The sequence below is a fragment of the Scomber japonicus genome, chromosome 12 (assembly GCF_027409825.1).
Source record: "Scomber japonicus isolate fScoJap1 chromosome 12, fScoJap1.pri, whole genome shotgun sequence".
NCBI lineage: Eukaryota > Metazoa > Chordata > Actinopteri > Scombriformes > Scombridae > Scomber > Scomber japonicus.
In genome coordinates this window covers 11244584-11270466 of record NC_070589.1, presented here as the reverse complement: position 1 = coordinate 11270466, position 25883 = coordinate 11244584, and the positions used below count along the sequence as shown (strand labels likewise).

The 25883-nt window shown below is 40.7% G+C and overlaps 1 protein-coding gene across 1 annotated transcript in view; it reads left to right on the top strand.

The window, feature by feature from the left end:
* Nucleotides 1-25883, top strand: part of tnk2b (tyrosine kinase, non-receptor, 2b) — a 34357-nt gene that overhangs the window by 7586 nt on the left and 888 nt on the right. Inside the window, exons 2-16 of the mRNA XM_053329450.1 lie at nt 6363-6540; nt 8000-8070; nt 13219-13488; nt 13843-13995; nt 14737-14900; nt 15795-15914; nt 16355-16481; nt 16582-16728; nt 17082-17176; nt 17654-17848; nt 18099-18190; nt 19428-19861; nt 20070-21242; nt 22774-22869; nt 25223-25353. Coding sequence (XP_053185425.1) covers nt 6378-6540; nt 8000-8070; nt 13219-13488; nt 13843-13995; nt 14737-14900; nt 15795-15914; nt 16355-16481; nt 16582-16728; nt 17082-17176; nt 17654-17848; nt 18099-18190; nt 19428-19861; nt 20070-21242; nt 22774-22869; nt 25223-25353 — 3431 coding nt within the window. The 5' untranslated portion in view covers nt 6363-6377. The remainder of the gene's footprint in view (nt 1-6362; nt 6541-7999; nt 8071-13218; nt 13489-13842; nt 13996-14736; nt 14901-15794; nt 15915-16354; nt 16482-16581; nt 16729-17081; nt 17177-17653; nt 17849-18098; nt 18191-19427; nt 19862-20069; nt 21243-22773; nt 22870-25222; nt 25354-25883) is intronic.

Below are 25883 nucleotides of genomic sequence, written 5' to 3'. Positions count from 1 at the left end.
AGTTGATTATAAATCATGGAGCGCTGTGGTACTCAGAATCTAAAAAACGTGCTTTAGTTTCAACTTCTTTACAAGATTTTCAATGTGAATATGACACTTTTTCAATTGGATCCCCATTTAGGGTGTAGACATTTGTGTTATGTAGGGATTGGAAATGAGCCCTACAAAAAGTCATGAATTTGGTTTTCATTGCATTAAGAACTAACCATGAAGTCAGACTTGAAGCTGTTGAAATGCTATCTGAAGCTCATTAATGGCTTGGCTTAGAGAAGGGGCAACTGAGTACACTACTGTGTCGTTCGTTTAAAGGTGCAAATTAGCAGTTTGCAAGTCCTTCTCAATGTCGTTTACAAATATAGAAAATGAAACAGGAGCTAAAATTGAACCTTGCAGGTCACCCTTGGAAATCTGTAAAAAGTCTGATTTAAGACCATCTCTAAAACATACTGTAAGATAATTCCTCAACCATTTTATAACCGTGTCATCTATTCCAATATCACCTAATGATAGCAACAGCTCATGGTCTACAGAGTCAAATGCATTTGACAGATTAACAAATTAAGCAGCACAGTGTTGCTTTTTGCCTAGGGTCCTGACAATATCATTTAACATCAGCACAGTTTCTCTAACAGTGCTGTGTCCTGCTAGAAGACCAGACTGTGTATCTGTAAGAATATTGTGATCTGCCAGAAATGGTTTCAGCTGACAGTTCAATTGAGCTTCCAACAACAAGAACAGAGATCTTGGAAAATGGGTGGTAATTGTTATGATCTGAAGTGTCTCCACCCTTTAACGAAGCACAAGGGCTGCCTTCCATAATATTTGGATCAGATTTGTCTGGAGACTGCAATTAAAGATGTATGTGATAAGCTTAGCGATCATTTCAGCTGCAACTTGGCTCTAGGTTGTCTGGTTCTATTGACTTTTTTGGATCAATAGCTTTAAGAGCAATACAGATATCCTCTTTTGAGGTCTAAAAACAAGAGAGGAATCTTGTTGTGATAGTGCTGGAGTAAGAGCAGCGAGAACCCAATTTAGACTCATTGGAAATGCAGGCAGCAGATACAAAAAGTTTATTAAAGAGCCCAACAATATCAGTTTTGTTCATATTGTCAGTTTGTGGTGGGAGGGAAGTAGACCTTAAAAAGAGTAAGAACAGGACAGTGGCTTAATTTGCTTCCAAATTTCTAGGGGTTACTGTGATTTTCAGTTTTTAGATAGTAATCTGATTTAGATTTTCTAGTCATGCTTGTGCATTTATTTCTCAAAGTTTTAAAAGCTGATCAGTCAGCAGCAGAACTTGTGGCTTGAGCTTTGATCCATGAAATATTTCTTTCTGTAATCATAAGAGCCAACTCTACAGTGAATCATGGATTATTCTTCCCACTAATCCTACATTTCTTTAGAGGAGCATGCTTAAGGCAAGGCATTGTGAAAATATTCCCAGCCTTTTTCTACGTCAGGTATCAGACAAATATTATCCAATTTACTGCATATGTCTGCATATATGTCATATACATATAAGAGATACAACAAAATGATCTTAAAAAAGTAACCCTGTGAGTGAGACCCACAACAGTACCCCAAAATCGATTCTACTCTACCATGATGAATTTCAACATAAGCAGGGAAAGGGATGAGGGGAGTGGGAGGGGAAGGAGTGGTAGTGTGGTAGTTATGTATGTGTGTGTATGTGTGTTTGGAGGGTTGCATCACAGGAAACAAGCTCTCCATCCTGCAGTTGAATTTGACCCTTTGGCCCTGGATCAAATGCTCCTCCGGGCTGAATACCATGAAGCCTCTGTCCTCTGCACCACGCACTGCTCTGCACTGCACGGACCGTCTGACTGACTGCAAGAGGGGAAGAGAAGGAGGGGAGGGCAGAAGGATAGGGTGAGCACTACAGGAGGAGGTAGGAGAAGGGGCACGTGGAGAAGAAAGTGGGAGAAGGGCACAGGAGCCAAAACAACATAGCAAGGATCGAGTCGGGACAGAGAAAGTTCTCTTAAACCACCCAGACACACATCTTGTTGCAGCCTAAAATGTGAAACCAGAGACAGTCACTCACTCTGACTCTCGCGTCTCTGCTGCCTGCCTGACTGGCGAGCGATTGAATCGGGGAGAAGTCGCACCTATTTTTAGCCCCACGCTCGATGGAAGGATGGAAATGCAAACAGACAGTAGCTGCACACGCAAATCTGAGAGAGACAGAGAGAGAGAGAGTCTGTGTGAGAGAGAGGGTGAAAGGAAGGGAGGAAGGAGGAGTGACTTATTTGTGAAGTTCTGCAAGTTTAGATCACTGGCTCATTGCTGTCTGTGGAGAACACATGGCCAGACTGGACACAAGGCAGAGCTGGGAGGCTTTCTCTGCCCCGAACAGCAGCTCTTAATCGCTCTCACACATTATACAACTGTTTGAATGCCTTCTCGAGGGAGCTGAAGCTAAAGAAGGGGCTTACAGGAGGATTGCCCCGCCATGGAATGTTGTAGATTTGCGTACAGGATCATAGGAAGTTTTTCTTCCCACTCTCGGGTTCGGAGACGCGAATCTGGATCTGAGAAGATTGTGCGTCTCTTAGAATTTTCTCACAGACTGGGAACATCAGACTGGGAGGACTGTGGCTCTGGTAAAGACGAGCAGCAGCCTCTGGCCATTTAAACAAGCACAATTTTTTTTTCCTTTTTTCTTTTTTTGCACCTACACTCAACCAGACTAAGGAATTCAGGATGCGACGCTTTGACAAGCTGAAAAAGTCGTTCCCCTTCCTGGCACACTTTCATGTATATCGAGTAAGTCTGGTGTCTACTATGCGTGTCCAGTCTGGGATTTTTTTGCCCTGTGGTAATATGACACAGATAGTTGTAGCTATAGTCAGCATCATGTGGTTAACTCAGATGTTAGAATACAGAGTTTGTATCATGAATAAGGTATGGTGGAGGTCAGTGGTCAGTAAGGGTGTGTGTGTGTGTGTGTGTGTGTGTGTGTGTGTGTGTACCCTCCAGCTGGACTGAGGCAGTCCTCTGGGAGGGTTGTTGTTATTGCAGCAGGATGTTGGAGCAGAACAGATCTGATACAGGACATGGCTTTGGCCAGGAGATGTGTGTGAGTGAGTGAATGTGTGCGTGCATTTCTCCACCACCATGAGGAATGAGTTCAGGCCAGAGGCATTTCTCACCAGGGACATCATGTTGTTTCTCTGCATCTAAATTCCTACGTCCCTCCTTTCCCTTCTTTCTCATTCTTCTAATTTCTTCCTTTTTTCCACTTAGTTTTCCCTGTTTTTCGGCAACAACAACTGAAAACATTGTGGGTTTATTCTGAATTGAGAATTAGTAAACTAGGCTGTGCCCCTGATTTGTAATACTTCTTCCTGTCTGAGAAACATAAATTCATGGAAAAGTTGGCACTTCCTATGACACTTCCTAGTATTTAGAGGCCTAATCCTGGACTTCTGACCTTGGTTGGGATTCCTCACAGTGCTGCCACAAGTCTCACCCAAGAGTAGACCATAGCATTCCTCCTGCTGCCCTCACACCCCGCCAATGTGCATCTTAATCCTATTGAAGGAGAATCCAAGATGTACTATAGTATAGAAACCAAGTATCTGTGAGTGATAAGAGGTTTTGCCTAAGTCAGCATCAATATATTTGAACAATTCTGCCCGATTTTATCAGGTTAACCTCGACCTAGTCTATTACTGGATGTGTGACAAGTTATTTCCATGCAGCACCTGTCTAAAAACAGTACAAAAAGTGTGATGCGTATGCTTTTTAAATGAGTTTTGTAAATTAGGGGTTTAGCAGAGAAATGTAATCTGTGGGCTTGCGCACCTTGATTTTGACCCCTGATGCCTAAGATATGACACTGTCATGGAAAGAGGCCCGAGAGGAAGCTGACTTGCGTCTTTGGCACCGTCCAGTGAAATAACACTCACATGTTGACTGCCAGGGAAGATCAGACTCAGGGCTGCATTGTGGAGGATAAGTGGAGACATATTTCATGGGGTATATCCTGTGTAGGAAAATGTTGTACTAAATACAAAAATGCCTTTTCATATACGTAAAAAACACAGAAAAATGTTCATTTGTTTGAATGCTTCCAAGTATAACTTTAGCTTCACACTCTCAATGGTGTTGAACTGCAGACTATATGAACATGCAACATTGGCACAGCTTAACACTGTAGTGGACCTGCCAAACAGGCCGTTGTATCGTCTTTCTCAGGGTAAGGGTCAGGCATGATGCAGCAAAATGCAAAATATGAAAACGGATTCAAATGACTGCAGCTGTAGTTAATCCTAAAGCCACAGGCATTCAATGCAGCTTGCATCTCTCTACAGTGAAACTAGACTCTTACAGGTTATAATAATGTATTTGGATAAGTTATTGACCTGCTTGTGGTATTGTACCGACTTCAAACAAACCAGGCGATTTCTGCTCCAGCTAACATCAAAGAAGGTTCTCACAGTGCGAGATGGAGCAGAAACAAACCCTGGCTATTTTCAGTTGACCTGTTAAAGCGTGCAAAGCTTCCTACAGACTCGGAAAGCCAAAGCTGCACGTTCAGGCATTGAAAAAGAGATATTAGCCGACCTACTTTTATATGCAATAGGATGAATTTGTATCTGGTGAAGAAGAAATGCACATTTGGCCAGAGGTGTGACGTAATCAAGTAACGTCTGAGCTAGTGACATCACAGCCCTTGATCATTACTGCCCCCTGATGATTTCATCTATGGCTTTTGTCTGAATGTAGACCTTTCTTCTGTTTTGAATCTTTGCAGTTAACATTGTCAACTGACCACCTAAGAACCACTTACTGTATAAAATGCCTCCATTTCATTTGCTCTGGGTCAGTCCAGTGCCTCAGACCCACTCTGTGTCAGTGTGCCCACCCATATCCCGGGATATCAATAAACATCCAACACCACAGCAAACTTTGAACAAGGATTTGAGTGATTTTTCTTCAACACTGAATACAGACATCTGGCATAACTATTGGGGATTGAGCCCTCCCAGCAGATTGGCCCCAGGCAGACCTCGCATCAGAACTTCGTGGAAAGTACAATACTGTTCACTTTGTTGAATCCTTCCTCTGAGTAGAGATGGTGGACATTTATTCACATGTAAACTATGACCTAACATTGGGTGTATATTTGTGTGTGTGAGACAGATATATTCTTTTACTCTTTAGGTTACAGCAATTAAGCAATAGGAAGTGACCTCTAACCAAGCCCATTAAAGCCTATAAATGACAGAGAGGAAGCCGTGACCCCTCTGACACTTTCTTCTAGACCTTTTTAACCTTTCCTCATCCAGCAAAGGAAGTTCCTCTTTCACAGTCTTAACTGCTACTCAATAGAATGACCTCTAAACCCAAAAGCATCCACCCTAAAGGTCTCCCTGTCAATCTCTGCAGATTACATATGTTTGTCATTCTTTGTGTTCATTCATTCGGTTTATGGGGCTTTTTCCTATCATGGAAATAATGTAGACAATATGAGAAGATTTTATAAAAGGTGGTTTGTTAATACCTGTCATGACATATAGAAAGAAGCACAACAGGATTTATGCTGAAACTAAATTTTGTACTAGTTTTAGCTGGTTACATTAAGCAGACAGTGATGGATGATGTTTTAAAGTGGGGAGTTGTGTTTTGACACAGAAGATTGATGGTCTGAATCAGTGTTGTATGGAGCGATGCATACTGTATATTGTGGTCACATTGTTTTGGAGCCTCCCATTTGTCTTCACTGACACTTACAGATACCAGATGTGCATCATTCATCTCATATCTCTCTGTCTGCTGTAAGATTGTGATGTCTGCAAACCCAAGTACCAACCTCTTTTACTAGACAGTATTTATTATTCTATTTCAGTGTCGTTTGAATATTTTGAAAAAGATACATTGTTGACACGGTGGTATAACACCACAATGATACCTGATGGTAATTTTAAAGTTAAGTCCGTGTACAGGCATTTCTTGGCCAATTGACGAGCAGCTCATGTTATATTTGGCCTATTACCGTCTATGTCCTCCTTTATGTGATGTCAATTTGGGCAACAGTCTACAGTGTGTTTATGTGTGTGTTGCGAAAGTACATGCATGTTTATGACAGGCCATATGTGTATGGTATTTGGATGGTGATGTAAATGTCTGAGTGTCTAAGTAGGTATTCACTGTGCAGTAAACGCTCACAGTGCCAGACAGCACACAGTGGCTCTGAGCTACTTGTTTTTACAGAAAATAGCCAGCAGCAAAGAATGGTTTATTCAAAGTTACTTCCAAGCGTTGAGAAAACAGTTAAATGACTACTTTGAACTCAATTTCCTGTATCCTGTGTGTGTGTGTTTTTTTTTCAGAAACTGGGCAATAGCATGCAGTGTGAGGAAGGCACAGAATGGCTGCTGGAGCTGCTGATGGAGGTGCAACTGCAGCAGTACTTCTTACGTATCCGAGATGATCTTAACGTCACACGTCTGTCACATTTTGACTATGTCAAGAACGAAGACCTGGAGAAGATTGGCATGGGTCGACCTGGTGAGAAACTGTGTGTGTGTGTGTGTGTGTGATTGTTACAGACAAGTTTTGTTCTGCTTAGGAAAAATATGAGTTTATTTGCTCAGCTTGTGTTTTAGTTCAGTTCTGCTGAGATTCTGAAAGGTGTCTAACCTACGACAACATCACATAATATTGAACATAAAAATGTGTGCAAATGAACTTGCAGCCTTACTGTTAAGTTTCTGACCCAGTTCTCTGTTAGGCTTGAAACATCTAAGTATGTTGTGATATTGCCTCTGAATCCAGGTAATAACCTGCCTTCCTCTGCCCACTGGCTGCCTGCCCAGTCCAGATGTCCACTTGCTCTCTTCTGCAGGCCTTTTTCTTCCTCCTTCTTATTTGACCACACTAACATAATGTAAATTACAGTATGGCAGGCATACTACAATCATGGTCCTAAAAGGATAAATCCTAATAACTTTAATCCCCACATTTTTTATTTATTGCCATCATCAGGTCAGAATTGTCCAGTACTTTGGTGAATGATTAAATACTTGTAAAAAGATGACATTCCCATCAGTCTCAGCTGTACTTTGTGTTACAGTATGTTAGCAAATGTTATCATGCTAAGACACTAAACTACGATGGTGAACATGGTTAACATTATCTACGCAAGCATGATAGCATGCTGATGTGAACATTTAGCTCAAGTGCAGCGTCACATAGTCTCTCTTTTTTCTGATTAGTTGACATGTCATCAAGTATACCCCAAGGGTGGCAGGTACCTAATTTCTTCCCGTGCAGTGGTGCCTCTGTAAAACCACTCATTTTCCACTCATGAATTATACACTGTAGAATAATGAAATACAACTTTGATGAATAGTTTCCTAGTTTTCATTTTTCTTTTGTATGATTATATATATCCACATTTTCCATCTTATCTATATATATATAGCCTGAAGTATGACTATTGTCAGTGATGACAGTGCTTCATTTGGCTCACTCTTAGAATAGCTGGAACAAATCCTCCATTACTAATACCCCTCATATCATTTTAAAGTCACAACTGGTAATTAGGCACAATAGGAAGGGACACTAAAGTGCCAAGTCTTTTGTCTGTGGTGTGTGTGAAGTGGATGGCAGCAGTAAATCCAGTTACTGAAGCCCTTAGGGCCTCCACTGCAGAGCCGCTTAAGACTAATTACACCCGCTTTTCTTCTGCTCATATATTCCCTCACATCTCTCCTCTCCACACAGCCTCTTGAGCTTTTCTTCTTCTTTTCTTTCATATCTCCAATCTCTGCTCCAATCTCTGTTCTCCCCTCCTCTCTCCTCTGTCCTTTGTTCACATTTATATCAAAATGTAGCTTTAATTTGCTAATTACTTAAAATTCAATGTGGTATTTCTCTTCGAGTTCTAACTGATTCTATACTGTAGGTTTCGACTATGTTAATCATCACTGCATTTTCTCTTTTGTCTTTTATTCTCTTGATAAAGGGCAGAGACGACTGTGGGAGGCTGTGAAGAGGAGGAAAGCAATGTGCAAGCGCAAGTCTTGGATGAGCAAGGTGAAGCATAACAGACATAGACAGACACAACACACTCCCACACATATATAGGACTCATTTATTATAGTACATGGTATGCTTGACATTATGTCGCCACAGTGGCGTCTGTCTGACTGTCTGTCTGTATCTGAGCACAATAACTCATGAACAATACGTGATGGAAACATTTGCTCTACAGCTTCCCCCTATACAGATGAAAAACTATTTTCTGGAAACTGCTTATCTCCTTTATACTATCATATAAATTTAACATGAAGCTACAACTAGCAGCTAGTGACCAAGTTTTTCTATTTAAGTATTTGTACAGATTAAACTAATAAGATATTACTAGCCATTTTCCATCCTTTTTTCCAGTCTTCGTGCTAAGCTAATCTAACTGGCTGCTGGTTGTGCGTCATACTAACAAAGGAGAAGACTGATACCACTCTCATATCTGTTGAACAGCCGACTCAAAAAAGTTTTTAACAATTCCTTGAACATAATGACTAAAATACTGCTTCACCACAATGGCATCTGTTAATATGGTGCTAAATTGTTGTGTGAATACAAAGTTAATGTTACAGTGGCTTTAAATTAGGACATATAATTCTTCTAATTATTCTAATAATCTAGGACTAGAAGTGGTGATGATAGGTTGTGAATGGTGTTAAAATCATATCATTAAATCATATAAACATTAGATGTGACATTACGTCATAACTCATGGCATAACCATCCACCATCTTACCTAGGTATTGTTTACAATTGCTGCCTGTATGAGCATCTATGGTTATCAGCCATAATAATCCAAGAGCCATAATAATCAAAATTCTAAATTCTAGACAGGCACAGTTGTCTTTTGTTCATTACTTTGAATAAAAAACAGTATTGGTTCCAGTTACAGCAAGTTTAAGCCTGGACCCAGGTAAAATGGTTGCCACATGATTCCATCCCAGAATAGAAAGTCATATGACACATGGCATCTACAATGTGTCTGAAATCGCATACTATGCACTGCATACCCAATATGGGCCTGATTGCATGCACAGTGCAATAGATTGGGCATTTGGTTTGCGTTTGTATTGTGGGTGATCTACTAAGAATAACTGTGTAAATGAAGACAGGTGCAGCAGGGTGGAGACAGCAGTATTTAAATGAGGGTTTTGTGTCTGAATGGAGAGTTTGGACGAGCAGAAAGCTGCAAGCGCAAAATGAAATGAGATCAGCGGAAGAGGTTAACTAATATATTGAGTTATAACAACAACAAATATTACCAGAAAAACTGACATATGGGAGATTATTTGTGACAAAGTCAATGCTGTTAGTAAAACCAAAAATATTCCACTCCATAAATATTAACATTCAAAGGTGTTATTTATAGACGCAGTTAGCGTCAGAAATAATACCTTCAGGTTTGGTAAATCACAATGCGTACTAAATAACATATTTGCATTTTCTCCTCCCTGTATTTTGCACACCGGGGTTGAAACGCCCAATATTACATATTCATTATAGCAAACGTGCTAAATGGACAGTGCGTACTATCTTACACAGTTGATAGCATAAGCGTCAGTGCGCTGCGTTAGTAGAGCAGCTCGCACATTTTTTGCGAGTGATGTCAAGTTTGCACACGTTTTTACACACACAGACCTTTAGTAAATCTTAGTGTTTTATATCTACAGCTGTTTCTTTCCCTTTTTTTTCTCTTCTTTTTTTGCGGGTGCATTTGCAGTGAACATTCCTCCAGAGAACAGAACAGCTTGACCCTTCACATGAGTATGAGCACGTCCACATTCAGACGCAGACAAGAGTCAAGTCATGAGAGTTGGTGACAAAAAGATTCAGAGCATGCTGCATTCACAGAAATGTCTCATGAAGCATAAAGTTTCCATTTAAAGAGGCAGAACCGTGTTTGACAGTAACTTATTCCCTTTTTTACATGCGAAAGGCTAAAAGATAGAATTAAACTGATTAAAGGTACCTTATACACACGCTCACACAAACACTGATACAACTAAACACATCAAGGCTCAGAGGAATGAAATACTGTGTGTGTGTGTGTGTGTGTGTGTGTGTGTGTGTGTGTGTGTGTGTGTGTGTGTGTGTGTGTGTGTGTGTGTGTGTGTGTGTGTGTGTGTGTGTGTGTGTGTGTGTGTGTGTGTGTGTGTGTGTGTGTGTTTGTGTGTGTGAGAGAGTGTGAGTGTGTTTGTGTGTGTTTGTGTGTGTGTGTGTGTGTGTGTGTGTGTGTGCTCAGTGCAAGCTGCAGTGCCCAGAGGAGGGTGCTTGCTGTCTATAATTACACCTGTCTGTTTCCGCCTCTGGCACCGTCCTCAGCTAGAGTAATCTGCTTCCTCAGCCCCTGTGTGCGTGTGTGTGTGTGTGTGTGTACGTCCGTGCCTGCTGCTCTGCCATCGTCAGAATCTTTTGAATGTCGAGCCTCCTATTTGAAAACCACTTACCACCAGGACAAGCACACACACACACACACACACACACACACACACATACACACACACACACACACACAGACACAGACACACACACACACACACGCACACGCACACACTCTCAGACGTACATGCACAGTGACCACAGAGATGTGGTGTTTTTAAAAAGGTCTGCAGCATTATGTCATGTCTGGTCCAATATGAATGTGAAACCACACACCGCTTGCTACTGTTTATATCTGGCCAGTCAAATGTGTTTGGCACTGGGGATTCATTGACACCTTTTTTTCACTGACAGTACCATTTCTGAGTACTGACATTTGTTTATCACCAAATAACTAGTTCACATAAGTTTCATTCACTTTATTGGACAAAGGTTAACTAATCATATTTCCTCAAATAGTGTCCAAGACCTTTATTTACCTCAACTGTAGAGGGTGCCAGGCCTTTATTTGAAGCAGGTTTTTATTAGAGAGAGGCCTTTATTTCTAATTCCCTCTGTTTGATAAGTTTATTTGCTCATATTTAGTACGACGCCTCCTGACCAAGGCCCATTAATTCTTCAGAACAATTTCATTGACATTAGATCCAATACTGTCCTATCCATATGAAAGACAGAATAGGTTGCATGTTAGTTGATGTTAGATTTTTGAATATCTTACTTTATAATAAGTTATCTCCAGTATCTAACAGCAACATCAGTTTCTGTGCATTCCTATTTTGGTAAACAGTCTTATATAGAGCTAAACAAAGCTTTCCTTTAATGACATTGCACAGGATACACAGTGAACAAGTTCAAATTTAGGGGAATGGAAAACTCTTGTAGACTCACACAAACATGAACACATGCACACAGAAACATTCAGGTCACTTAATCTAATAGTGCTTCCTAATGAGTACTTCCTAACAGCTAAGTAATTCCTGCTGTGTTGTCAGTGTTTCAGCCAAGAGGCAGGAAATGTCTGTCTCTCTCTCCCCCTTAATGATAAGTGTGTGTTTGTGTGCATGCGCTCATGTTGGTACATATGCATAGTTGCTTACTGACTGCATAGTAATTATTTTTTGTTAAAAACGTTCCACTGTATGTGGATTGTCATTATTCAACACATAAAACATTAGTATTAGTGTGCACAGGGTGTGTGCCTGTACTAGTCATGCTTTGAAGGGGTGATGGTGACGGTTTCTTATGTGAAAGTGGGCCAATTGCTGGGCACTGGATAGAATTGGACTCTACACTTCAACCTCACAGTCCACAACCCCCCCTCCCCTCCCCCCCATGCAGAGTGTGTGTGTGCAAATATGTGGAAGATGAACGCAGGAAACAGATGAAGAGGCTTGCTGTTTGGTGAAGGATGAATTTAGCTTCTGCTTCAAGTGTTTCAGCACTTGAAGTACATCCAGTGGTTCAGTGGGTATGTAGAGGGCCCTGTAAGAGCTAATGTTTCCTATTCCAATGTAATTTCAAAATAAGTTAAGAGCAGTACAAATAGCAGCTACATTAGGTGAAAATCACCAATCAGCTAGACAAACAATACAGATGCTCTCTTCAAGAAAAGACAAAGCAGACTGTTCTTCCTCAGAAAACTGAGCTCCTTTTAACCTGTGCAACAAGCTACTGAGGATGTTTTACCAGCCTGTGGTAGCGCATGCACTGTTATTTGAAGATATATGCTTGAGAGGAGGCATCAAGGCTGGCGATGCCAATAAACTTAATATGCTGGTCAGGAAGGCCGAATTTGTGGTTGGGCTGGCACTAGACAGTCTGGCAGTGGCAGAGAGGAGGATAAGCAACAAGATCAGTGCCATCCTTGACAAACCTTCTCAACCACACTATGATGATCTATGGCTCATTCAGTCACGGACTAATTCCACCAAAGAGCAAGACAGAGCGCTTCAGGCACAAGACCTGTCACAACAGGATGACTAAAATAGCTGTGAGGGTCCACCGTCTCCATCTCACCCTACACACTCACAGACTCTTCCATCCTGTGTATATGAATGTATGTGTGCGTGTGTATGTATGTATGTATTGTATATATGTGTGTATACTTTGTGTATTTATAATCATATATGTTAGACTTTCCCTCAGACTTTTGGACCCTACTGAATATATCTATAGCTACATCTACCAGAACCATTACTTCTACACATATTTTGCACAACTAACTATTTTCACAACCCATAAGTCAGGTCATTTAGCCTATGTATTGTAATGTATAATGTTTATATTTTATATAGATTGAATTCCATTTACTGAACTTTTCATTTTGCTGTGTTTATTACTGCTAGTTTTATCTAAACCTTGTTTCCTACACTGCTGTAATTTGAATTTCCCCTCCAATCTTATATTATATACATTGACCCATATTAGAGCCCATAGTATCATTAATTAGCAGTTAAATATGCATTTTATTTTTATTTTTTTAATTAAAAACTATACTTGCGTACAACACAATGTGGTCTTGCCACTTTAAGATAATGCATGTAAAGATAATAGTGGAGTAGATATAATAAATAGTAATATGTGAATAATAATAGATACAAATGCAAACTATCATCAGTATCCAATTTATTATTACTTTTGGCTGGCTACTATTTTACACTCTTTTTCCACATTATTTCTCCTATACACACTCACTCTTTTTCTCCCTCTAGAGGTGTTTAATTTTCCACTTTTACTTACCTCATTGCACAGCCAGCTTCATTCTGTCTTTCTCTCTAGGTGTTTAGCGGTAAGCGCCCAGACGGAGCAGACCTCCCCCAGCAGGGCCAACCAGCCTCCTCTTTCCGTAAGCTTTCTCCCACGCCTCCTCTGGGCCTGGGGGAGGGAGTCCTGGCCACACAACCCGGTGGCAGTGCTCCTCTTGATGGTCAGCAGCAGGCTCTGACCTGCCTTATCCCAGAGAAGGACTTGACGCTGCTGGAGAAGCTCGGGGATGGCTCCTTTGGTGTAGTGAAGAGAGGAGAGTGGCTGACACCTGCAGGAAAGGTGGTGAGGAGACCCATTCCTGTTGAATTCATTAATTTCTCTAAACAAGAAAAGAAATTCATATGTGGGATATATTAATGAAAGGTTAGGGGCATGTTCACGCTACTGTAGATCTTTTGCATAAAATGTGTCGCTTGTTTGCATTTTATGCTAATGCAGTAATGAATAAAAGCATGTGTGTAACTCTTTGTACGCTACACTGTCTTTATGAAGAGCTTCTGAGAATCTGATTAGTAGTAGTAGTTGTTAATTTCAAAGTGTGCAGGAATTGAATTAAATTAAAGAATCTCTTTTTTGTCAATATGTCTAAAATCCAACTCTGTATTTGACATTTAAAATCTTTGTCCTGCCTTGCAGCTTAACGTAGCTGTGAAGTGTCTGAAGACAGATGTGCTCAGCCAGCCTGATGCTCTGGAGGACTTCATCTGTGAGGTCAACGCCATGCACTCCCTGGACCACCAGAACCTCATTCGCCTCTACGGTGTGGTGCTCACACACCCAATGAAGATGGTAGTGGACACAGAAACGCACACACACAGGGAGTTCTACAAACATATAATACATACACACACGTTTGTCTTTACAGTATATCCTTGGGAGGACACTCATTGACATAATGCGTTCCTTAGTCCCTTACCCCAACCTTAAACATCACAACTACACTGAACCTAAACCCAAAAACCTTAACTTTAAACAAAGTTTTAATCTCTCAAATTGTCCTGGTACTGTACTGGTTCTCTTAAAGATAAAAAGACAGACACACACGCACACACAGACACACAGACACACAGACACACAGACACACAGACACACACACACACACACACACACACACACACACACACACACACTACACTGAATAAACTGAACAGAAATGTGTTACAGATGGTTGAAATCAGCTCTTGCATTTCAAAGTGAGTGATGGGAGGATGGAGGAAAGAAAGGAGACAGGAAGGGAGGAGTATAAGTAAATGGAGGGCAAAACTAAGGGCTGACATTTCTGCTTTGTTGTTTTCAACCCATTGTTATGGTCTGCTCGTTTCCTCTGTGGTATTTAGGGTTTAGAACGTTCCTCTTTTTTGGTTTCTTCTGGTTTTGTCACAACATTCTCCTTTTTGTTCCACATAATTCTATTCTAACTCTCCCTTTTCTTTTCCTCCTTTCATCTTCAAATATTTTGCTATTTAATCCCACATTCCTCTTTCCTCTTTTCACCCACTCTCTCTCTCTTTCTCTCCCCATGTTCTGCAGGTAACGGAGCTGGCTCCTCTGGGTTCTCTGCTGGAGCGTTTGCGCTGTGTTCGTCCGCAGGGCCCCGTGTTGATTCACAGTCTATGCCAGTATGCTGTGCAGGTGGCTTGTGGTATGGCCTATCTGGAGCAGAGGAGGTTCATCCACAGGGACTTAGCAGCCAGGTAGGCCCCAAAAAGCAGTTTTAAAGGTGGAACTAATACGTTTTGGCAGCTATTTGCTTGTAAGGCTCAAAATCTTTTTATAAAGGGTGGTATTGATTTTATTCTCTATTTGTTGTTCTCCATTTTTCCGTTCTGGCATTTTTTAATGGCATGTTAAATTATTTAGATTGCCTCTCCCTCTCAACTTCTCCACCCAGAAATTTACTGGCCATTACAGGCAGACTTGGCCTACTAGCAAAATGACTCAATGGTTGGCTGATTATACTGGGTGGTCTTAGATCTTTCCCAAATTAGTCACTTTCACTTAAGTGTTGACACTGTATGGATGCCTGAGAAAAACTTAAATGGCTGGTAAAAATGAGTCAGTTTCCCCAGTTAAATTAATGATAAAATTGTAGTGACTGCACAGTTTAGTAAAAGAATGCCGAACACAAAGAAGTTCTCTCATGCAGTGATTTTCACCCCTGGATGCTTGAGTAAAGGCTTGTTAATTTTTTTTGGTTATAACTGTACAGTCCAGGGTTGCGTTCAGAATAGCACACCACTCACACTATGCACTCTACATGCAGAGTGCTGTTTGGTGCATGAAGTATTTGTAATATTGTTGGATCACATTCTGTGGCTCACCACTCCCCAGGTTTAAATCTAAATCTGTTGCATTTAAATGTCTTTTTTCTTTTCTTTCCTTGTAGTAACAACTCAACACAATCATAATAATTTTACAATTTTAGGTCAAGCTCAATTTATTCATCTTTTTTGATAGCAGGTGATTTGATTAGACTATTATTATATAAGCCATAAAAAATCCTACAACAATAAACTTACATATAGTACCTCATACAGTTTGTAAAAGTGTACAAAAAAGTTGTTCAAAGTTTGATCTTCTCTCATCAGGAACATCCTGCTGGCCTCAGCTCACAGAGTGAAGATTGGTGATTTTGGCCTGATGAGGGCACTGCCTAACAACCATGAGCACTATGTCATGCAGGAACATCGCAAGGTCCCCTTTGCATGGTGGGTGAACTGAAGGAGGAACACAAATTAAAACTCTTGTGTTGGATATAATCCAGGGATGGATGAGTGGTTTTAGAAGTCAGGATCAGAATCTGATTAATTATATTGCAAAAAGTTTCCACAGAGAAACCCGATCAGTCAAAGCTGCATTCCAGTTGAGTAGGTAATTGTTATAAAGTTATATAAAGGCTTGCTGGGCTTCTTTGGTTTTTTTGCCAAATTTTGTGTCAACAAAGCAGCTAGCTAGTAATCTTCAAACTTTGTTTCTACAGTTCTGATTTGAGTTTAAGTTCCCAAACACAGTACTTTTACTTTTATTGTAACCCTAAAGCTAAACACATTCACTGCCAAAAGTGGGGATCAGCTTCATATTAACAGATATGTATATATATGGTTTAATGTGCGGTCCATGTTACAGTTTGCTGTCTATCCTGCTGCAGGTGTGCCCCAGAGAGTCTGAAGACCAGAACATTCTCTCATGCTACAGACACATGGATGTTTGGAGTTACTTTATGGGAGATGTGCACACATGGCCAGGAGCCTTGGCTGGGTCTTAATGGCAGCCAGGTAGACATATACATATACATATACACACACACACACACACACACACACACCCTACAAGTAGTCATATTTACACATGTTTAACACTTGTTTTGTTTGCCAGATCCTGCATAAGATTGATAAAGAAGGTGAACGCCTCCCTAAGCCAGAGGACTGTCCACAGGATATCTACAATGTGATGCTACAGTGTTGGGCTCAGAAACCAGATGACAGACCTACCTTTGTCGCTCTGCGAGAGTTCCTGCTTGAGGTATGACAGCAGTCAATTTGTATTGTCAAAGGTGTTTGTTCATGTTAAATATGACTTATTTTCAACCTTTTTGGATCTTGTGTTTTCATTAACTCTATATACACATGCAGGATTACTAAGCAAAAGACACTTTATTGCCTAGCGTGATGCCTCTTGTGAGGCCAATGTTCCCTCAGCAATCCATTATTGCATGAATTGACTAGATCTCCACCTAGTGGACATACTCCAACTGACACACCACAGCTGCATGGATTACAGTTTACAATGATATCTTCATAAAAGTTTGCCCCAAATTTTGCTTGTGTCTCTTGGCCTGTTTAATTTGGTATTTTAAATGTTTCTTTCTTTCTCAGACGATGCCCACAGACATGTGTGCTCTGCAGGACTTTGACGAGGCAGACAAACTACAGATCCAGGTCAATGATGTCATCACCATCATTGAGGGAAGGTGAGTGTTAATAATGGTTTTACAATTTGAACCTGAAGTCCTTAAAATCACGAATTTTAAAAACAGTTTGTTAGAAAAAATGTATGTCCTTTAACTAAATGATGACTCTAAAAGTAATATGCCAATTTAATTAGAGATAACATTTGTCTGTTTTTGCATTTATGTTGTTTTTTATTAATTATTATCGTATAAGTTGAAGTTGTTATTCATGTTACAGAATGAATGCAATGAATGTATGGGAAAGGCACTTTAGGTGCTACTGAATGTCTTTAACTCTGTCCTCACTGCTGTGGAACAGATACACTGGAACAATAATTACACTGTAGGTCTTTTGACGTTCACAGTGTTTGGACATAACTATCTCACTTTTTAAGCTAAAGGTCTTAAATTACTATTAAACTAAATCTTAAAAACAAAACTCTCCAAGTCATAAAGTGTGGGCTACCCTCTTTCATCCTACCTCTATACATGTTTCAGGGCAGAGAACTACTGGTGGCGAGGTCAAAACAAACGTACCCAAAAGGTCGGGCAGTTCCCCAGGAACGTGGTGACATCAGTTGCGGGTTTGTCAGCTCATGACATCAGCCGGCCACTGAAGAACAGCTTCATCCACACAGGCCACGGAGACAGCAACCCTCATCGCTGCTGGGGCTTCCCTGACAGGATTGATGAGTAAAGACTGTTCATTTTCTCTCAGTTTATAAAACTATTCAGTTATCTTGCACCATTTTGGAAGGTGGTTGTAGTCTGTCCATGCTATTACTCATTGAATATGAGTAATAGCATTTCTACACATTCACCAACAGAGGGCAGTAGCACATTGCAATGAAATTACAGAAGGTTATTGCAAGTTTATAAAATGCCAACAGACCCCAGATATTGACATTTACTGCATTGAAGTCTGCTACTCTCTTGCTTCTAGTTTGTACCTCGGGAATCCCATGGACCCTCCTGATGTTCTTGGTTTAGACCTCAATTCTGCTCGGCCCACACAGCTACCAGGACGAGCTAAAAGTGAGTAGAAGGCCTTAATGAAGACATCAAACACGCCACAGTCAATACCACTTTAATTGATAACCACACTTTAATTGATATACAGTACTCTGCATTATTTTTCTCCACTCATTTGCAAGCCATTTTTATGACTTTGATAGCTGAAAGGGGAGCCATGACAGGAAATGAGGGGAGTGGGATAGAGAATAACCTGTTAAAAGCTTGTTAGCAAGATCTATACTGGGTTGTTGATTGTACCAATCAATGTCCCGATCTCAGGAGTAAAGATGTGGGTATGGCATAATGCTGATGTCATGACCTAAGAGTCAGGAAAGACCAGAAGTGGTGCACCAGCACTGAAACAGCAGTTCTGATCATATATGGTAAAAAGAGGTACTTACAGTAGTTTAAAACATTAACATTTGTATTTCTTAAGTGATAACGGCTGTTTATGATTTAAATTACAGGCTTGTTTTACTTCTGGAATTACAAAAAATGATTGATGTATGGGAAGACGTCAGTAAATGAATGCCTTTGGTTTAGTCCATGTATTAATATTTAATCATGTAAGCCATTTACAGAACAATAGTTCATTCTAAACCTGTGTCAGTATTGGGAGACTCTGTTTACATTTGCATTATGGATTGTGCAGTTGAATTTCAAGGTTGGGGCAGTGTAGATCTTGATTTTCAGCTTCCTGTTTCTTTTCTTTCTGACACTTGCTTGAAAAGCTTTCATATGCAATCATTTACTACTTGCTTTTTTCTATTTGTTCTATTTTTGCTTCTTTTATTTAAAAAAAAATCTTTTTCTCCTTCCCTCTGCGGTGGCGTTATTTGATTTTATTATTGCAGAGGAGCCTCCTCCCCGCCCTCCTCAACCAGCAGTGTTAATCAAGAGTAAGTCTGGTTTCTCTCAGCAGCTCTTCACCCATTGCACCTGCCCTCTCTGTTCCCTCCTAGCTCCACTCCTCAAAGGTACATCCCATGTTTTTTGTCCGTTTTGTCTGTCCTTTGCTTGTTTTTGCAGTGATTTTGTCATCTGCTTTCATTTTTCCTCCCCTAACCTAATATCTCCAACTTTCCACCCATGTGTCCCTCTAACAGGCGTGCAGTGTCCTAGCTGCAATGTAGGATTAACTTGGAACCTGCAGTTTTTTGGAGTGGTGTGTCTTGTTTTTTGAGATGTGTCATCACTCTTTTAACTCTCCACTGTCACACAAGTAAAGTGATGAAATGTATTGTGTGTTTGTCTCCAGAGCCTTGCTATGATCCGGTAAATGAGGATGAGGATCTGACAGCTGCAGGACTGAAGAGATTATCACTTCGGAAAACGGGTTCCGTCAAAGGCCTCAAACTTAAACCTGCTGCGTGGGTCTCTGCTTCCAGACACGGGAGTATCAGGACTGCAGGCTCAGGCCACAACCCCAACAGTGAAGTGTCCCTCATTGACTTTGGGGAGGAGTTCGCCCCAACCACACCCTCCCCCTCCCCTGTCATTGAAATTCCGATCCCTTCACTGGCGAAGCTGGCTTTGGAAGCAGATAATATCCTGGACCGCACTCCACCTCAGAGTCCATGCAGGACGCTGCCCCGCCCTCTGCACCCCACACCAGTAGTGGACTGGGACGCCCGGCCATTACCCCCACCCCCGGCCTATGATGATGTAGCCGAGGACGAAGATGATATGGAGGTACGGTAGGAGGTGATACGACAAATTTTACATAATGACAAAATTTCATGTGACTGTTCATCTCGTGCCTGGGTATCACCTACTTGCAGTAACAGAGTTCCATGTAGCAGAATGTATTGAAGTTGAGAAGTGTCTAAAGAGGAACTATGTGTCAACTATTGGAGGTTTCAATGCAACTATAAATGTTAAATATTCTCTCTCCACAAAGGTGAGCTCCATCAACAGCTCTGAGCAGCAGCATGAAGATGAGCAGAGTGACGTCTGCCACCCAGACGAGGCTTTCTCTTCTAGACAGAGGGTGGAGGGTGAGGCTACTGTCTCCAAGGGTCCAGACAGACCAGGCTTGGAGGACAACCTCTTTCTCCCCAACAAGCAGAACCAGGCCCCATCCTCCTCTTTCTCCCAGTCTGCAGAGATCTTCCAAGAGCTCCAGCAAGAATGCATGAGGAGGCTCAACGTGCCAACCCAGAGCTCGGTCCCATATCCTCAGACACAAGATGGACAAGTGTCCTCTACTGAGGACAAGCCCCAGATCCCTCCCCGTGTCCCCATCCCCCCTCGTCCCATGAAAAGGGGCGACTACACATCTGGTCGTTGGTCAAGGGACCTCTCCCTGTCCCCAACGCCAGCCGACACCACAGAGGATGTTTCAGGACCAGACAAAGACCGACCACCTCAGATCCCTCCCAGAGACCCTTTGTCCCAGCCGGGCTCCAGGACTCCCAGCCCAATGGGCCTGGTGGTGGGCTCCCCCCAGCAGAGAGTCTACTCTGTCAGCCCCACCACCATGCAGGTTCCTCTTACCTCCTGCCCCTCCACACACACCTACGGCTCCTACCTCTCCACCTCTCCAGGAAAACTCATGCCAACTACACACAGCTTTGCCTCAGATCCTAAATATGCTGCACCCAAAGTAATCCAGGCCCAGGGACAGGGGAAGGACTCTGCCAGCAAGGGCCCCTGTATCCTCCCCATCGTCCGTGATGGACGTAAAGTCAGTAACACCCACTATTACCTTCTGCCAGAGAGGCCACCGTACCTTGACCGCTATGGCCGCTTTTTCAGGGAGGCGGAGAGCCTGAATTCCAGCAGCATGGAGGACAGGCATGTGCGGCAAGCTAATACCGCCACCGTCAGACCCATGGTGGTCAGTAGCCAGACTCTCCAAGGACAGGCCCATGGACAGGGGCTCATCCAGCAGAGCGATCTGAAGGCTAACTTCTCCTCCAACAATAACAGCAATCTGGGTGGGACACGGTCAGGGATGAAGACATCAGTTAGTCTCCCTCGTGTGTGTTCAGACGGGCTGACAGCGGCGGTTGTCGCTGCTTCCTGTATGAGGACAGACGGAGGAGGAAACTCAGCTGACAGGGTCAAAATGGTGAGGTCATATTTTGATTGCTTGAAATGTACACATATTTTATGAGCCAAGTTGTCAGTGAGCGGTGAAAGCATTATGTATCACATCCGCAGTGTTAAACAGTTTTTAATTTGTGGGTGGGTATCAAACCTTTGCAGTGTGTACTTACTGAAGTGTATCTTCTGTTTATAGATTATACTTATCCTCACTAAGGCTACTTTTTGTTGTTTTCCGTAAATTAGACCAAACGTACCATCCTTAATTCAGACTGCCATCCTGCCTTATTTCTTTACTTTATCTTTTGATTGAGAATATGTGGTTTCATTATCATACAGCCAAGAACTCAAATATTAGACCAATGATACTCACTCTTAACATTGCACTATGTAAAAGGAAGACTTTAGGTTCGATATAATGAGGTGAAGTGCATATATGATTGGCTTGTGAAATAGTTAATGAAGCTCTTTAGTGTGTATAAATATTGTGGTGTACTGTACAGTATACTGCATTTTATGGTAAAGTGAACACAAGGGGGCAACAGAAGGTCATTTTTTATAGGTTGTCCACACAGGCAATAGGGAATAGTGTATGTATGAGTGTTCATGTGAGCAAATGTGTGTTTCTCTGTGTAAGGCAATAAATGATAAATTTGACTTTTTTGGCACATACCAATTTTTAACTGTTCAAATATGTCTGAACAGATTAGCTCCACATTCAACTTCCAGTCAATTATCAGAACCAAATTATGATTGATGTATTATAGAAAAATTAAATTTGATAACAAGAGATGTGCTTACAAACAGGCTGAACTTGACTTATTGTTTTAAAAGAAAGTTCAGTTTGAATATCTATTCTATACAAACTCTGTAGCATAAAAAACATCTTATTGATCTTATTTGAAAACATGCCACTGTTCAGACAAAGCAAGTATTCATTTTTTGAACAGTATTGAATTTAAAGAACAAGGGACTGGAGTTTAATTTGTTTGTTTTTTTTGCCGGCCAATAGATTCTGACACCGATTGAACCTGATTAAACTGCAGTCTGAATCACCAAGGGCTCTCCAGTACATTGATCAGGCATTGGTATTTTGTAGTTGATACTGAGATCTTAGGCTGTAAACTAGGTGCAGAGAGAGGATGAGATCATAAACCTGTACTGCAGAGGAGTTCATTACAAAACATAGACAGGCCAAACATGAACCTGTAAAAAAACCTGTAGTAGTTGTGGTCAAGGCAGCAGGTGGAGGTTATGTAGTAATGGGTTTTTTTCTATAGGTGTTAATCTAGTAAGATAAATACAATCCACAGCTGGAAAATCCCATCACACTGAAACACTTGAAATTAGAAGTAGAGAGTAGAGCATATACATGAAACAAATACATATATTTTTTGATGAGATAGGAGGTTGCTTTTTCAGGTGAAACTGGTACAAGTATTATACTAGTATAAGTACAAAAATATTATCATGTGTGGATGATGAATATTGAATTGATACAGATGTGTATGTCCATAAATAGGGGTGGGGATTAAAAGTCTTGTTGTGTGATTCAGGTACAGGAGGCAGTTCATGGTGTGACACTAGAGGAGTGCCAAACCGCCCTCCAGAACCACAACTGGAATGTTCAAAAAGCTGTGCATTACCTGAAGGTGAGAGCATTTATCAGTATGCTGTTGAAAAGCTGCAGTCTGTGGCTGTAAAACGTGTTTGCCATATCATACTGGGATTCTATATGTATCACAGTTATCAAACGTTTTCATCAAGGTTTGATATGGAGACCCAAAACTGACTTAAGGTTGTGAAAAATTTCCTTTAACCTCCAATCAGTAAAAAAAAAAAAAAAAAGTATTCTTTTTTAGACTCTATATTTCTTACTAGCTCTGTTTTCACCAACTAGCACAAATTCATTCATTTATCTATATCTATTTTCTTCACACATAATTTCCCATTTCCTTCATGCTTGTATGATGATGAGATGGTAGGTTGAGAGTATGTCGCTTGATGTCCAGGGTGTGTGCTTTTATTTGTATGTAAAATCAGTGGAGCTTCGTACTATTATCTTCATCTTCAAGTGCAAATCATTTGTTCCACAATGGAAATAAGCCTTGGAATTATTCTTCATTTCTTGTTGATATGGATGTGATTTTGGTGTCTATTTTCTAATCATGTCAAATAATGAAAAACTTTTAATAAATCAGTTTTATTAGTTGATTGGAAGCAACATAAATACATTTGTTATCAACTAATTGGAGGTTAAAGAGAAAGCAAAACACTTTATTTTGTAAAAATAAAGTATAAAATAATAATTTTACATATAATCATTTTAAATTGAGTTTTCTTACATGTTTCACTCATCTTTGGACCTCAATACAATTGAAATAACTATATAAACAGTGTTAATAAATAGCATGCCAGACATGAAATAAATGGTATCATCTAAATACAGGAGCAAATGAAAGTAATATTAGTCTCATAAAATTCATTAGATTACTTTAAGTTAGTTCTATTAGTTATTAAGCACAAAAAAAAAATAAGCTGCCCGTGAGCTGATTTTGTAAAACAAACTTTGGCAGGAAAAGTAAAAGTACAACAAACATGGTTTCAGTTTATCCAAACAAAGCCCCTATTATATGGATGAGTGATTACTTAGCAGCACTGCAGTTATTAAAGAGAACTAGAGTCCTCAGTGGCAAACACTGCTGTACCAGACGACTGATGACCAATGTGAAAGAAATGTAGTGATATCTCTGGTTGTGACTCCAAAACAGTGGTCCTACGTTGCACTGTGCGGTTCTCGCGATAGCCTGGGGCAAAGTTTTGACAGTGTCCGAAATGTTGGATCTCACAGTGAGACTGCTGCTACAACCCAAATGCAGTATGAACTGACTAAAACTAAACTAAACGCTTAGTATTAAGGATTAAACAGATAGTTACTGCATGAAAACTATTTTTCAGGTTGTGGGTAAGGAAAATAAAATATACATCACATAAAGAATAGCCTAAATCTTAACTCAGCCCTTCTTACAACAGCACCATATTGTCTACACCCAAAATCTGGTGCAATGTATTTTAGGTATTTTTAATGTTTTTCTTTATGTGTACTGCAGCTTGAGTAACAACTAACTTACATAAAAACAAACATGTTAAAAATGTTGTGATGTCCATGTCTCACCACATAACATACCAACTAAACTCTACTCATACATGGTACAGCCATATACAAGGTTTTGACCTAGACTTGTTTAATACAGTATGTAACCTGTAGGTTACATACTGCAGGTGGTCGAGTGGTTAGAGCTCATGCCATATTCACAGCCAACCCCGGTTCGAATCCTGATCGGAGATCCTTTGCTGCATGTCACCCCCCTCTCTCTCCCATGTTTCCTGTCTGTCTACTGCTTAATAAAAAGGTGTCTATGCCAACAAAATCTTTATAAAAAAAAATAATACAGGATGTAACCACAAACAGGTAGATATTAAAAGTTGCTGAATGTAATCTTATTAGGTTCATATCAGGGCATGATAAGAGACACTTTGTTGATCCTTTAAGGAAAATCAGGTCAGCAATGACCCTGCTATAAATAAAAAGCATTTGACACTCTAACGTGTCTACAGTGGTCTTCAGCACTCTCTTAGCCAGCTGTGTATGGGGCCACTGTGGCAGGATGCTTGATCTGTTTGGATGGCAGCGGGCACAAGGGGACACTTGAGTGCTCCTTAATAGTGGCAGCAAAGTTTAGAGGATAAAGAAGATGTAATCTAAAGGTCTCAGATGCAATCTAAACAACAGAAGTGTGTTTGTGTAAAGATGTAATCATTTTTACAAAATGCGCGTACTGGTGCTGCAATCACACTCGCATGAATAATTCAAAAGATTATTCTGTCCTCTAGTATCTTACCTCATGACTCCACTGTGTTGTCCTATCTCATCCTTTCTCCCTCCCTAACTTTGGACCCAGCTTCTTAGAGTTTTTGTTTCAACTTTGAAATGTGTCTGTGCAGGTGGAGCAGTTGTTCTGTTTGGGTCTGAGGAGAAGGTCTGAGTGTCTAAAGCTGCTGGAGATGTGTGACTGGAACCTGGAGGTGGCCAGCACTCAGATGTTAGATAACTATGGATCCACAACGAGACAGAGGTACAACTACAGAATGTATCCTGGCCTATAGCAGTGTTTGCTGAACTTTGGATACCTAATTTACATCTGGTGTAGATATTTAATCTTACATCTGTGACAATAATGCTTACTGAGTGCATGTTTGGACATTGTTGCCGGAAATTGAATCTGTTCAATGGTGACCTTGCTCCCCACATACTGACATGAGACCAGTTTCTTCACATTTGTCTTTGTGAAGCATACCATTAAAATGCAAATGCAGGTGAAATGGGTCAAATGCAGAGGATACATTCCATTTCAATGTATGTGAGTGCTGAGAAATGACAATAAAGAGAGTCCTTATGCTAAAATCTGCTCGATAGCTGGGCTTCAGTGCTGGAGATTTCACCATCCTTCAAATAATAAATACTGCAAGCAAATTGAAAATTTACCAGCAGATATTTACAGCATGAGACAGGCAGGAGAGTGATGCAATAAGAACACTGTTGTTTTGTTCATGAGTCTTCAGTGAAGCTAAAGCTGTAAGTGCTCTGCTTTGTTGAAAATAATAT